Source organism: Cornus florida, unplaced genomic scaffold, assembly GCF_030987335.1.
Source record: "Cornus florida cultivar Cherokee Brave unplaced genomic scaffold, ASM3098733v1 CherokeeBrave_3.0.0_Hap2_Chr11, whole genome shotgun sequence".
NCBI classification, from domain to species: domain Eukaryota; kingdom Viridiplantae; phylum Streptophyta; class Magnoliopsida; order Cornales; family Cornaceae; genus Cornus; species Cornus florida.
This window is the reverse complement of record NW_026775581.1, coordinates 134,093,336-134,106,953: the sequence shown is the minus strand read 5'-3', so window position 1 is coordinate 134,106,953 and position 13,618 is coordinate 134,093,336. Positions and strand designations below refer to the sequence as shown.

General features: G+C 33.4%; 1 protein-coding gene across 1 annotated transcript; it reads left to right on the top strand.

The window, feature by feature from the left end:
- Positions 1-1,440: 1,440 nt before the first annotated feature.
- Positions 1,441-7,727, top strand: LOC132283624 (putative methylesterase 11, chloroplastic). The gene is made up of 5 exons (XM_059785610.1): positions 1,441-1,977; positions 4,185-4,421; positions 5,063-5,206; positions 6,234-6,365; positions 7,001-7,727. Exons 1-5 carry the CDS (start codon positions 1,612-1,614, stop codon positions 7,271-7,273), a joined length of 1,152 nt encoding a protein of 383 aa, XP_059641593.1. The 5' UTR covers positions 1,441-1,611; the 3' UTR covers positions 7,274-7,727.
- The last annotated feature ends 5,891 nt before the right edge of the window (positions 7,728-13,618 follow it).

Here is a 13,618-nt window from a genome sequence, read left to right as displayed (position 1 = left end):
TGAATCAGAGGACATGGATAACTTGGGAGGAGTCGAACACTAATCCGGTATGTACAAGTGCCAAGCTCCTACCATAACAGTCAAGCCCCAAGAGGGCTTCTTTTTTGAATAATTGAAGACCCTGCATCTTTCCTTTTAATACTTATTTTTGAACTGATAAAGGCACATAAGAATCCAAAATAAATAAAATAAACCAGAAAATCAATTAAATGATTAGGAGTGTTTTTAATCAACTTTTATATTCATACCTAAAGGAAAAGTCTATTTATACCTGCTTCTTCTTGGCCTGCCTTCATACCAAATCTTTTCTCTACGATCATCAAGACATTTCACTCAATGAAGATTACCCATCCCCTCCTTTTCTCTCCCCCAAATATCTTGAAATAGGTTTCAAAAGCAACTCCGAAGACCAAAAGTGTAGGGTCTGTCTTTGAACCCCAGCATGTAGTTCGTGTAACATAAACAAACAATTACAGATGTCCATTACCCTACGTACTTGTATGAAAATGGTAACTTGAATCTATTCAAATCTTATCAAAATTAGATAAAATTTCCTCTAATTTTAAATTTTAAATTTTAAATTTTAAATTTTAAACAATACTATTAAAACCTTAAATATGGATGATATATTTCTACTTTCATTTTATCATTTTGATCAAAAAAAAAAAAAAATTCTTAGACGGTAATCTAATACTATTTTCACATTTAGTAAAAGATTGTCTATAGAAGCATGTGGTTGTGGCCGTGTGATATTTTTTTATCAAGAAATTAAAAAAATAAAGAGAAAAATATAATCTGATAATTCTTAACACTGTTTCTCACTTTCTCTTTCTCATACAAGCTAATGCAGGCCAACAACGCACAAATGTGCGGTTATTACAGTATTATTTTTCAATGTGTATTATGAATAAATGTGACCATGGTCATTGTCCTATCGAAAACATCATTAATTATAATTATATAGAAATGATGGTGAAAACAATAATTTCTGAAAATTTTCCGAATAATAATAAAAATGTAAATGTGCAAATACAATATCTTGAAACAAGATTTTAGTGGGCATGAGTTACCAGATTTGCCCATCCAACAACCCTCGTATCGCTGCCATTCACGTCCCGGCTTGTAAGTAAGTAACTGAATGTCGAAACGTGGGACAGTCAGCTTCCTTAAAAATCAATTCCAATTACTCATTTAGATTTGTAAGTAATCCAATCTACAATATTACAAGTAACATTTACTCACATCGGTCTTCTGTTACTAACTGACCCTCCAATTCCGGACCCGTATAGTTACCGTCTGTTACAACAAACAAAATTAATTAATTAATTAATTTAACCACAAAAGGAAGGACCAATGTCATTTCTGCAATAATCAACAAAATAAGGGTCAATATCCATGAGTTTATGCAAAGTCACATTCTTATAACTCTCATAGGAAGAAATGACAATCCCTCTCAACTAGTCTCAACCCTCGTTGTTCGCTTTCCTTTCTTCACCAACAAAAAGTCTCAAAAAATCACCTGAAACACGCCCCCACTTTTCTGCATTTCTCTCTATATCTACAACACTACTCTGTATCTCTATCTCTCTTTCAATACATGTAACGATCAGAATGGGTCTGTGTTTCTCTCGCAAGTCGGTGAAGAGGAAACCCTCCTCCAAACGAATATCCAACGGCCAGCCGACAGTCGTGGGCTCCAGCAATCGGTGGACTCGAATTAGATCGACGAAGAAGGACAGGTCCGCAGAGGACTCCATAATTCACGAGCGAGCTCTCGCGGCGGCGATTCTGCTCCAGCAGCAGCTGCAGCAGAACGGTGGCGGCGCCACCGCTGGTTCTGTGCAGTTTGATCGGTCCGCTTCTTTGCGGTACCCGAATTCCAACCCCAAGAAGCAGCCGGCGTTGCCTCGGAGTTCGAGTTCTAGGGCACGGTCGCTCACTGATCCTCTGCTTCAGCCTCACCAGCTTGTTAATAAGGTTTCGTGTTATGCTCCTTCAATTCAAGTGATTTCTTTTTTTTATTTTTTATTTTTATTTTTTATGTCTTCTGAAGTTCTATATTCTTTATGACTAAGAGTGTTGATTATTTTCGCGATCATGCGTTTAGAAATATAGTGTATTTTGGGTTTATATTGGGCCTGCAAATCCAAATTAAGAGCAAAAAAATTATCAGCCAAATTTAGAAGAAATAAAGTTCAGAATTCTGTAATAATCAGTCATTTTAGTGTAAATTTCGCTATTGGAATGGCTCATCTTTTTATGGGCTTAGTGGTGACTTGTAAAAAGTGGATGTCAGTGTTTGAACCATATTCTCAATGAAACGACAGCACTTTGTGACTTTTTCTTTTCCCCGTTCTGACAAATTCATCTTTGATTTAGTAAATAATTCCCAGTAATATTTTTATTATTTTTTATTTTTTTGGGGTGGATAATTCCTAGTGTAATGGAAGATAATTATGAAAACCTGTTTGTCATTATGTTCTGAAAGAAATATTACTTGTCCTGCTGTCCATTTGTCCAACTTGGTTTAACCTTTTCTGCATTTTGTTGCTTACCTTATGGGTGACTTGTTATTGATAAATTTTGTGTTTTTCTAGATGGTGTCCCTCTCTTTCTTTTGTGATTAACATGTTTAAATTATTAGAACATGCTCCTTAAATAGGAATTGTTTTAGGTAAGTCCTGTTATATACATAGATTGTCTATCCTTCGACATGAATTGACTCCTTTAACTGTCTTTGTACAGATAGGGAAAAAATTATTTGATCAATTCACAGTTTCACACCATGGCCATTGTCCTGATAGTTCTCATCCCTTAGAACCTTCCGCTACCAACAGTTACTTAAACAAAAATTCCAACATGTGATGGCAACATTTTATACATTACATATTTGTCATACGTGCTATCCAGCATCAAGTTTTGAGATGCTTTGACCATGTGATGTCAGACAGTTTTTGTAGGGAAATGTTGATGGGTTAATAAACAATCTTGAGCTTGCTTAATGGTGCCGCTCTTTGTACAATCTGATGCAGTGGTTGGATCAGGGTGTCTGTAAACTTGGATCTAATGTTTATCTTGCAACTTGGAATCTTGTATTCGTGTTATGTAGGTATTTTATAAACATAAAAGATATACATAGCCTAGTGGTACTTCATCGCCTTCCAAAGTAGAAGATTGAGGGTCCAAGTCCCCATATGAACAAAAAGTGGGGGTGTGAATGTTTCTTGCCAATGGAAAAAAAGAATATCCCAACATTCAGAACAATAGAATGAAAAAAATTGTGGTATGCTTTTTTGGGTCAAGTGTATTTTCTCATCTTTACTAGTAGTATATATAAGGCAATTGAGATGAGAAATTTCTTTCTCATATCCTTCAATCCTACTCCTCTTCCTATTGCTTCTAGTCTCTTTTCCTGGTATATAGAAGCCAATTGGGATAAGAAGTTTCTTTCTTGTCCTGTAACAAATGTGACAATAGCTTTTTCTACTCATAGTCTTAATCCTCTTCCTATTGCTAATTTGCTACTAGTGCTACCAGTCATACAGTTGCTACTACTAAATTAGCAGAAATAATATGAGGGGAAAAATAATGGACTTTTGATGGTGTTACGAACTCAAGATTTCTATCAAACTTTCAAAAGTCGTTGATTGGTCTATTTTAATCAGTAAGTGTTTGTGTCTTCCTAGTTATTCAAAATAAAAAATGTGATTCTGCTTCTACATGTTGGTTCTGTGCACAGACTATGTATTTAGCTCCAACAAAAGAGGTCTCATTAGGTTCCTTGGCCCCGAGGGGTGCCTTTCATTTTGCCTCATGTAGGAGCATATACTGCATTTTTGTCTAGTTCATATTGTGTTTTGAATTTAATAATTGCTTCTATTTGTTTGTTCTTTGTTTTAAAGTATATCAACAGTATGATAAATATTTCTTAACACACGCCCTTCATAAACAATAAACATTTTCAAGCTTCAAGATATGAAGGTTAAAAATCCTTGTGTGCATTATTTATCTTGGTGTGCCTTTAGTGGTATGATTGCTATATAGATATGGTCCTATGGAATACATGGAAGCCATTTTATTTCTAGGTCTCACCTTCTGGTCTGAATTGTTTCTGACTCTGACTTGTTCTCTTTGTCTCTCTTTAGCAATTTCTTGTATATTCTAATTAATTTTCCGTTTAGCAGGATGTAAAACTTGATGATTTGGAGACCAAACATATTGTCCTGGTCCATGGAGGTGGTTTTGGTGCCTGGTGTTGGTATAAAACCATAGCACTCTTGGAAGAAGCAGGATTCAGAGTTACTGCTGTAGACTTAACTGGTTCTGGAATTCATTCTTTTGATACAAACAGCATCACAACTCTTTCACAATATGTGAAACCACTTACTGATTTTCTTGAAAAACTATCCGAAGGAGAAAAGGTCTTTTTCTATTTCTACATCTTACTTTCTGTTTTCATTTGTATACTACCTCAACTTGCAATTTTTGTGACAGAGGAAAGGAGGTTTTAGAAAGGGGAAGTACTGCAGGTTGTCATCATTGGTTTGCTGTTAGAAATTCACATAGGTTTAGTGAAAACAAGATGTCTTGCAGCTTAATCACAAAAATATTTTTTTCAATTGTACTTCACAAATGCTTAAATGGTTAATTGAAGTCTTTTTATGGCTGAAGTATTCATTCAGCTCATTTTTCACGTCATGAGAGATGATTGGATCTAATCTTTTTATATTTTATAATGTTGCTGATTATTTCCTTTCCTCAGAAAGGATCTTGGCCTTGCTTCTGTTTTGTTAAGTTCATTGTTCCGTTTATTTTGACTAAAAGGTTTTTCTTGGGTTTAATTTAGCTACTATGCAGTAGTGTCTAAATTGAACACAAGCATCTGAAATTATTGTTTAAAGCTGTCAACTAGAAGTCCCTTGGAGATTTTATAAAAACCTGGGTTCGAAGTCTTCCCAGGAAATTCACCTAACAATCCGTAGCTATTTCCCTACAAAAGGAAAAAAGACAGGATATATATTCAGTTTTTTTTTTCTTTTTCATTTTGACCTGATTTATGCAGGTGATTTTGGTTGGACATGATTTTGGTGGTGCATGTATATCATATGCAATGGAGTTGTTTCCATTGAAAGTTTCAAAAGCTGTATTTATTGCTGCTGCGATGTTGACTAGCGGACAAAGTACCCTTGATATGTTCTCCCAAAAGGTTTTCTCGTTACTCCATGAATTATTGAATAAAATTGATTCTTTAATTTTGATGCAAGTAAACTGAATTCCATAAAACAGGACTCTGTTTTTGTGAGTGAAGTTCTCTTAGATGCATTTCTAACTTCCTGAAATGAAAAATCAAGTTTTGCACATTGAAATCGCTTCCAAAAGGTTCGGAGTGCAAAGTTGGTTTTCCGCACATTTTACACTAGCTTCTTTCTCATGCTTAGCCCTAGTAGCCATAATTTTCTAAGAGTATTTCTGGCCTTATTTAGTGAAATATTGCTGTTTGCCCATGCGTGTTCTGCATGGATCATCAGCATGAGTTGATGTGAATCGTAAATAGTGTACTTTTAGGCACAGTTTTTGAGCACGAATCTATCATCTATGTTGCATGGACTCTCCTAAATACATGAAGTCTCCTTGTCAGATCTATGACAATTGTGTTTATCGTGTTTGATTGGACATATATCTAACAAGCATGTCCATAATTCAAGTTTACTATATCGCGATGCATAAAATACTCTTATATTATTCTATTTAGTACAAAAGTTCCCTGAAACATTCTAGGTCACATAAAAATATCATTTATCTTAGAAAATAAAATAAAGAATTTAAAAACATAAATGTTTAGTTCTGTTTCTATTTTCCTTGAGTTTCAAGATTTGCCATACACAACGCTAAGATTTATTCCTACACCCGATACTCGTACAGTAACAGAGATGTCAATGTGTAACCCTTTTTTAACCTTGCAAAGCTTTGAAAATGCAGTATGAAAACTGAGTTCTAGTGATGTGTGTGTGACTTTTTGCTTGGATCTCACTTTAGCCTCAAGGATTGAGCCTTCAGGCACTTAATCTGAGCGTCAATCTGTAAGCTTGACAAGGTCTTCAAATGGATTCCGGTGTTCAATTTTTGCGACATTATTCTAAATAAATTTGTCTTGTCACACGTGAAGATTGTTTCAGCAAGTAATATTTTTTTTGATAAGTGTTTTAGCAAGTAATATTTGATAACTATTGCAGGCAGATTCAAATGATCTGATGCGACAGGCTCAGATATTTCTGTATGCGAATGGGAATGATCACCCTCCAACTGCTATTGATCTGGACAAATCACTATTAAGGGACCTGTTATTCAACCAGAGTCCTGCCAAGGTATGATGTATTATGTAAAGGAAGCTGATAGCAAATTTTTATTGTTGACATATTACCAGTGTCCAGCGAGTCACAATCAAGGTTCTTCGCGTGATGTATGTTTAATGTCTTCATTTTGGAGCTGGAATTGTGTTTATGAAATTGTTGAGACATACTTTTGACATTGCTATTATATAAATTGGTAAATTGACACATGCACACAGAAGGATGAGCTCGAGAATGCATGTGTACATGCATGTATAGGTTAGTTTGTATAGCAGGAAACATGATTATGAAATTTTCAAACCATGTTTTTGGCATAGCTGTTATATAAATAGGTAGATTGATACATGCAAACAGAAAGATGAGCTTGGGAATCTATGCATACATGCATGTATAGGTTTCGTTGTAGTTTGTATATATAAAATACTTCCTTCTCTGAAATATTTGTGGGAAATTGTGGTGCCAAATCCGAGATTAGGGATGAAAATTTAGCACAGAAAGATCCGTATATAACACAAATTGCACAACACAAACACAATAGTATGAACATGTGCTCTCGTATGCATGTGTGTGTGCATGAAGTTACATGTGAGCGTATGTGGACAGACTTACTAATACTAATTTCCCTTTCCCTTTTGCTTTTCCTGATCCAGGATGTTGCATTAGCATCCGTTTCGATGAGGTCTATTCCATTTTCACCAGTATTGGAAAAGCTCTCTCTTTCTGACCTGAACCATGGATCTGTCAGGAGGTTTTATATAGCAACTCCAGAAGATAATGCCATATCCATCACGCTACAGGAGACCATGATAAATAGAAGCCCCCCAGAACGTGTTTTTCATCTTAAAGGTGCTGACCATTCACCATTTTTCTCGAAACCACAAGCCCTACACAAGCTACTGGTAGAGATCTCAAAGATCCCATGAAACTAGAGTCCATTTGCTAGATGACTTCTGGAAGTCCCTCCAACGTCACTGGGGGATTCACTGACATGATCCCAAAAACTGGCAGATGCATGCGGGCAAGCATATCAAGCTTCTTAACCGTTGTAGAGATGCACCTCTTTTGAGTAGTCAGGGACATGCGCATATCATTCAAATACTATCTTGTAGCGGTAACTGATAGTATACAATTCAAAAGTTTTCGTGATGGCATGATTATCTGTACGGGAGTGAGAAATTGCCTTCTGGAAGAAGCAAAAAATTAGTTCATCTGCAGTTATATTCATTAAGGTATTGTTGGGTTTATGTTTTCGTTTTATATAAACTTGTTTGTCATATGAGCAAGGAATGTCTACTTGCATTTTGAAGATTCCTCTTATAAGAATTTGATTTGGATAGGAAGAAAAATAAATCATTCAATGAAATTTAGTTGCCATTACTGCTGCGTGATGAATTCCATTTTGGTTTGTAACATGGATTCTATACTTTATTATTATTATTATTTTTAAATTTGACCAAAAAAACCCAGATGCCCACTTGCATGAACCCTTCACCTTTACTTTAGAAGGTGTAGAAGTACAATCTATAATTGTAAAGGAGGAAGTACCGTTAGACTGAATCTGTAGTTGGGTTTACTTTAATGAAAGGTTTGTGAAACCCGTGTTTTAAACATCACTTTATTTGAGATACAGAAGAATGATAGCAAGCTCTTTTTTTTTTCCCTGTAATGGATTTTTAAAACTCACGTTTGATTCAAGCTTAAACACGCCCACTCTGAGAAGTATCTATCTGAGAGACCGTGCGGCATTCCATAATCGCTTCTTGCGATAACTCCCTGCAACTCCTTCGCGAAATTCGTAACAACTTCATCTCAATCCGCGGAGGGCATCTCCATTCACAATAAGAGTAAGGGTGGCAGGTAGCACCCCTAAAAGTTTGAACTTTTGAGTCAAAGCACTCAGTCCGATATAAGTGGTATAAGTGATACCAGAGTTTTGATAGGGCTGAGTGGACTTAAACCGACCAACTCGTCCCACATTGCCCAAATTTATTTTGAAAAATTTTGTGAGCGTGCAAGGTGAACGGGCACCTGCAACGAGGTTCCATACGTTTCCTGCTGTAATTTTTAAGTGGTATATATTTGGCCACATCATTCTTCAACTAACGGACACTAAGATCGTATTTGGTTAATTACATTACTATTTATAAGTAACATTTCATCACCATTTATAAGTAACATCATAGAGTTTAAAAACATCACCATTTGTAAAAAAAAATATCACCACTTTTGTAACATTACCATTTGTAAAAGGGCAACATTACCACTTAAATAATAAACCATCTTTACCCTCAAAATAAAGTATGCACACAATGCAAACTAAATAATGTCACATATAAAGATAATTCAATTCAACATATCATTTATGTTATTATTTGAAATTAAAAGTGATGATGTTTCCTTTTACAAATGGTGATATTACTTTTTAGACTATGTGATGTTATTTATAAATGGCGGTGAAATGTTACTTATAAATAGCGGTGTTATTTGAAATTAAAAGTGGTGATGTTTCCTTTTACAAATGGTGATATTACTTTTTAAACTCTGTGATGTGATGTTACTTATAAATGGTGGTGAAATATTACTTATAAATAGTGGTGTAATTGTCAAACGTGGACTTAGTGTTTGTTTTATGAAGAATTACTTGGCCAAACCAAGGCCACAAGACGATAGACAGTAGAGGATTGCATGAATAATTACAACAGGTGATTCGGGTCCAAGGTGTACCCTCAAATTTATTTTGGTGGGCCGAATGGTTTTATTAACCCGAATTATAAAAAGAAATTATAATTTATATACTTTTAAGACTACATATTTTTTTTATGTGAAACAAAGTAAAAATTAAATGATTTATAATATAATAGGTATTAACCTAACTTTGACATGTTTGCTTTTAAATTTTAAGTAAAAAATTATAATAATTGAATTTTAGTTTAAAAAACAAAATAATAAATAATATAAGATTTTGAATTATTTTCAAATTCTAATGAGAATGAATATTATTAACCCCCACAAGTTTTCATCATTCAAAATTCCAAAGAAAACCCTATTTGTCATGTGATACAAGTGGGTTTTTTTTCATGTAAGTGTGTAGTTATATACTTTAACAATTTATTTTTTTTAATGTTTATTTATTATTAGGTTTTTAAAATTTTGAAAGACTAGAGAAACATCAGTAATTCATGAAATCCGGGCCGTATCTAGCGGGTTAAATTGTGATGGCTTCTTCGGAACTTGGATTTGGTGCAGACTAATGGGCCGGGTTCGTCTAAGCTGTTACTGAATCCTCTTCTTGTTAAAGTTGACAGCACTGGCGGACACAGAGGGGGGCTTGAGCCCATTTTTTTTTTTTTTAGTATAGATATGTCTAGCCAATGTTTTTTTTTAAAAAATATATATAATAGTAGTATTAGCCCCCGTTTTAACCCATCCAAACAAGCCCAATATGTAAGCCACAATTTTAAAACAAAGGCCTAACTAAATAGGCCCAAGTCAAACAAATTTATATTCAATACTAGCCCCTCATTGACAATTCCTGAATTCGCCTTGGTTGACACATTAGTAGAGGTAGTACGATTGCAACAGGACCCAAATTTTTGTGGAAACTCTAATAATGCTACTTATTTATGGCTATTAATAATAATTTTGTATATAATAATTAAGTTTGGCACCCTCAAATTATTTACAAAATCCTTTTTGTGGTTACTTATTTATGGTTTGAATGAACATAATTATGATTATTAATGCTCCATTTGGTAGGACAGAAGGAATTGGAGGTGGAAGGAAGGATATATTTATTACTTTCTCGAAGAGAAAATAAAAATGAACTCGTTTGGTGGAGAGGAGACAAATCATCCGTCCTCCTTCATAAATTTTTATCCCTCCAAATATGAAAGTTAATAAAAAAAGATAAGGTTATTATAAAAGTTTTAAAATTTAAATTACTCCGTACAAAACTTTTCTTATTATTGACATTTTCTCTTTTCTTCTCTTATAACAAACAAAATAAGATATTATATCTCATTTTTTTCTCTTTCATCGACCCAAACAAAAAGAGGGAATGCCACAATTTCTTTTCTAAAGATGTCTCATTCGTCTTTTATTCTTTACCTTCCATCTAATTTTCTTCCTTCTTACCAAGCAGAGTGGTTTGAATTAACCTTTTTAGTTCAATGTATTTATATTAAGGATGGTTTGAATTAACCCTTTTTTAGTCTTGCTTTTAAAAATTTAAATCTAGTAAAAATGGTGATAATTATTACTGTAATCCTTGCTAGCTGCAACATATTAGAACTCTATTTTTATAATTACATATCCTTTTCTTATATATTTTTTCATAAACATTACATTATTTGTTATCAATTAAAGGAAAATAAAATCATGTTTTACACTTTACAACACTTACAATCTCATTTATCAAGTAATGCTCTTAAAGAGGACCCTCTTATGAGAAGAGTCCTAAGCTCTCTCATTATTTAATCATTGGATTGAAACAGTTTTTTGAGATATGTGAAAAATTAAAAAAATTATTTAATGCATATTTCAATTCAATGGTTAAATAAGAAAAATTCATGACTTTTTTCATTAGAAGGTCCTCTTAAAAGCATTACTCTAATGATAATCCCGACTCCACCTGGGTTGGATGGTACCCGACCTAATACACCTAACCTCAAGCACGGACCTAGCATAGGACCAATGGGGAATTTTTTTTATATATTTTTATTTAGAGTAATGATACTCTGTCCGATCAAATTGGCTTACTCCTAGTTCAAATCCTACTCGTAATTGCCACCTAATTACCTAAATTGTTGATATTTTCTTTGCGCTAAAGATACCAAAAATAAATAAAATATGGAAAGAAGTTGAAGAAGTTTTGACGACCCCGCTCTATCTCTATGATTTCTCCACAGTGGTGTCTTTGTTCTGCTTCTTTCTTCATTCTTTCTCTCTGTTACTCACTCAAAGGAAAAAATACATATAAAGGTATATGGTTGCTTGAAAAAAAAAAAAAAAAAATCTAATAAGATTGATGGTATGTATTCATGTTCTGCTTCTAAATTGCTAATACATTAGATTTTCAATTTAACTTAAAAGTAGTTCTTTGTTGCCAAGAAGATGACGACTCCAACCGAGAATACAATGGATGAATGTTTGTACTCATGTTTGCTTGAAGAGAAAAAAAACAAACCATAATAAAATTGAAGGTATGTATTAATGTTTTTTTTTTTTTTTTCAATATATATTTTTTGGGGATTTGATTAGAAACTTCAAAAGTTGTCAAGTCCTACCCTCTCATCTGACGCCAAACTTCTTGTTATGTTTGCCAAAACTGATACAATATACAAAAGCCAAAATATATATTGAAAAAAAAAAAAAAAGAAAAAACATGAATACATACCTTCAATCTTATTAGAGTTTGTTTTTTTCTCTTCAAGCAAACATATACATTTATATGTATTTTCCCCTTTGAATGAGTCAGAGAGAGAAAGATGAAGGAAGATACCATTGACGAGAAATCAGAGAGATAGAGAGGGGTCGTCAAAACCTCTTCAGCTTTTTTTCATTTTTTATTTTTTATTTACTTTTGCTATCTTTAGCGTGGAAAGAAAATCTCAACAATTTAAGTAATAACGTGGCAAGTACACGTAGGATTCGGATTAGGAGTAGGCCAATTTGATCGGACAGAGTATCATTACTCTTTTATTTTATATCTTAAATTTTTTAGAATTTATGAAGATGCCCCCTAAAATTATAATTCACCCTTCCTGGATTCTTTTTTTTTTTTTTTTTGCATTTTATACTTCAAAATTTTGAGAATTTACGAAGATACCCACTAAAATTACAATTCGCCCCTACTAATTTTTTTTTTTTTTTTTTTTTTTTACACTTCAATTTTTTAAAAATTTATGAAGAAAGCCAAATGAATTTACGAAAATGGATCCACTATATAAGTTTGTCCTCACAAATTAAAAGGCCGCCCACCCCCTCATAAAATTTTCTGGAATCAGTTTTTCTATGCTAATTGAAAACTGATTCCATTCATTTCAATATTTCATGCATTTGCAGAGACTTGTTCTGTTTCCATAAGTGGCGGTCAGAGGAAGGCTACACAAATAATTTATAATACTAACTCTGTCCCAAAAAAAGTGTCCTTAATGGGGAACCATGTCAGTTCAATTTATGAGAATCACGGTCAGGGGCAGAGCCACCTGTGGGCTAACCTGGGCTGTAGCCCAGGTCCAAAAAAATATTTTTTTTTACTACTACTACTATTTCCTATAGTTATAGCCCAGCCCAAGTTTCCTAATCCATGATAATGGCCCAGCCCACTAGCCTAGCAAACCCTAACTATTCCGCGTTGAGGCTTACTGCATACACGAATACACAAACTGATACAAATCATACAAGGGTTTGAATACTGAAACCCTAAATCCCATGAATCACCACTTCAGTGAGTCCTGACAAGACCTGAACAAGAACTTTCGGAATTGGACCAGAAGATTGAAGACTTGAAGAGTCAGAATCGTCAGATTATAATGAAAAAATCCGAAAATCATCTTGTAAGTGCTCAAATTTAGATTATAGATACATCTATATACATTTATATATATATGAATTTGTATATGAATTTGTGCATATTAAATCTATCTTTCAAATATAAATATATATATAACTTTAAATTTGGGATTTTTTTTTTTTTTTTTTGGGAGAATTGAAAATTATGTTGTGTTTAGACTGTGTAGTTATAATAAAATAATGTTCTAACCACTCAAATACTTTCACATATATATATATATATATATAGATGAAAGTAAAATAATAGAGAGAGAAATTCATATAATATATAGATGAAAGCAGAATAATAAAGAGAGAAATTCAGATTATATGCAGTGAAAGTTTGAAACCAAAAACCCCAAGCCAAATTGATGACGATTAATTGAGATTAATACACAAACCCATAGAGGTCCACCGAAATTAACACAGAAAAGTAATAATATATATATTTTTTACAATTGATTATAGAAGATCACAAAGCTATAAGGTGAATGTTTATTGATGGTGGTAACCGTGCTATTAAACAGAAACAGAGTCTCTGAATCACAAACCCACAAAACAAAATTTTATTTATTTAATTATTTTTTTGGACATACAATTACAAACACACCTACAGTTTTCAAATTTCAATCTAGATGGACCAAAACAATACATAAATATACACATTTGACCAAAAAAAATTGCTCAACAATGAAAAACAGTGAGTTATGTGAATC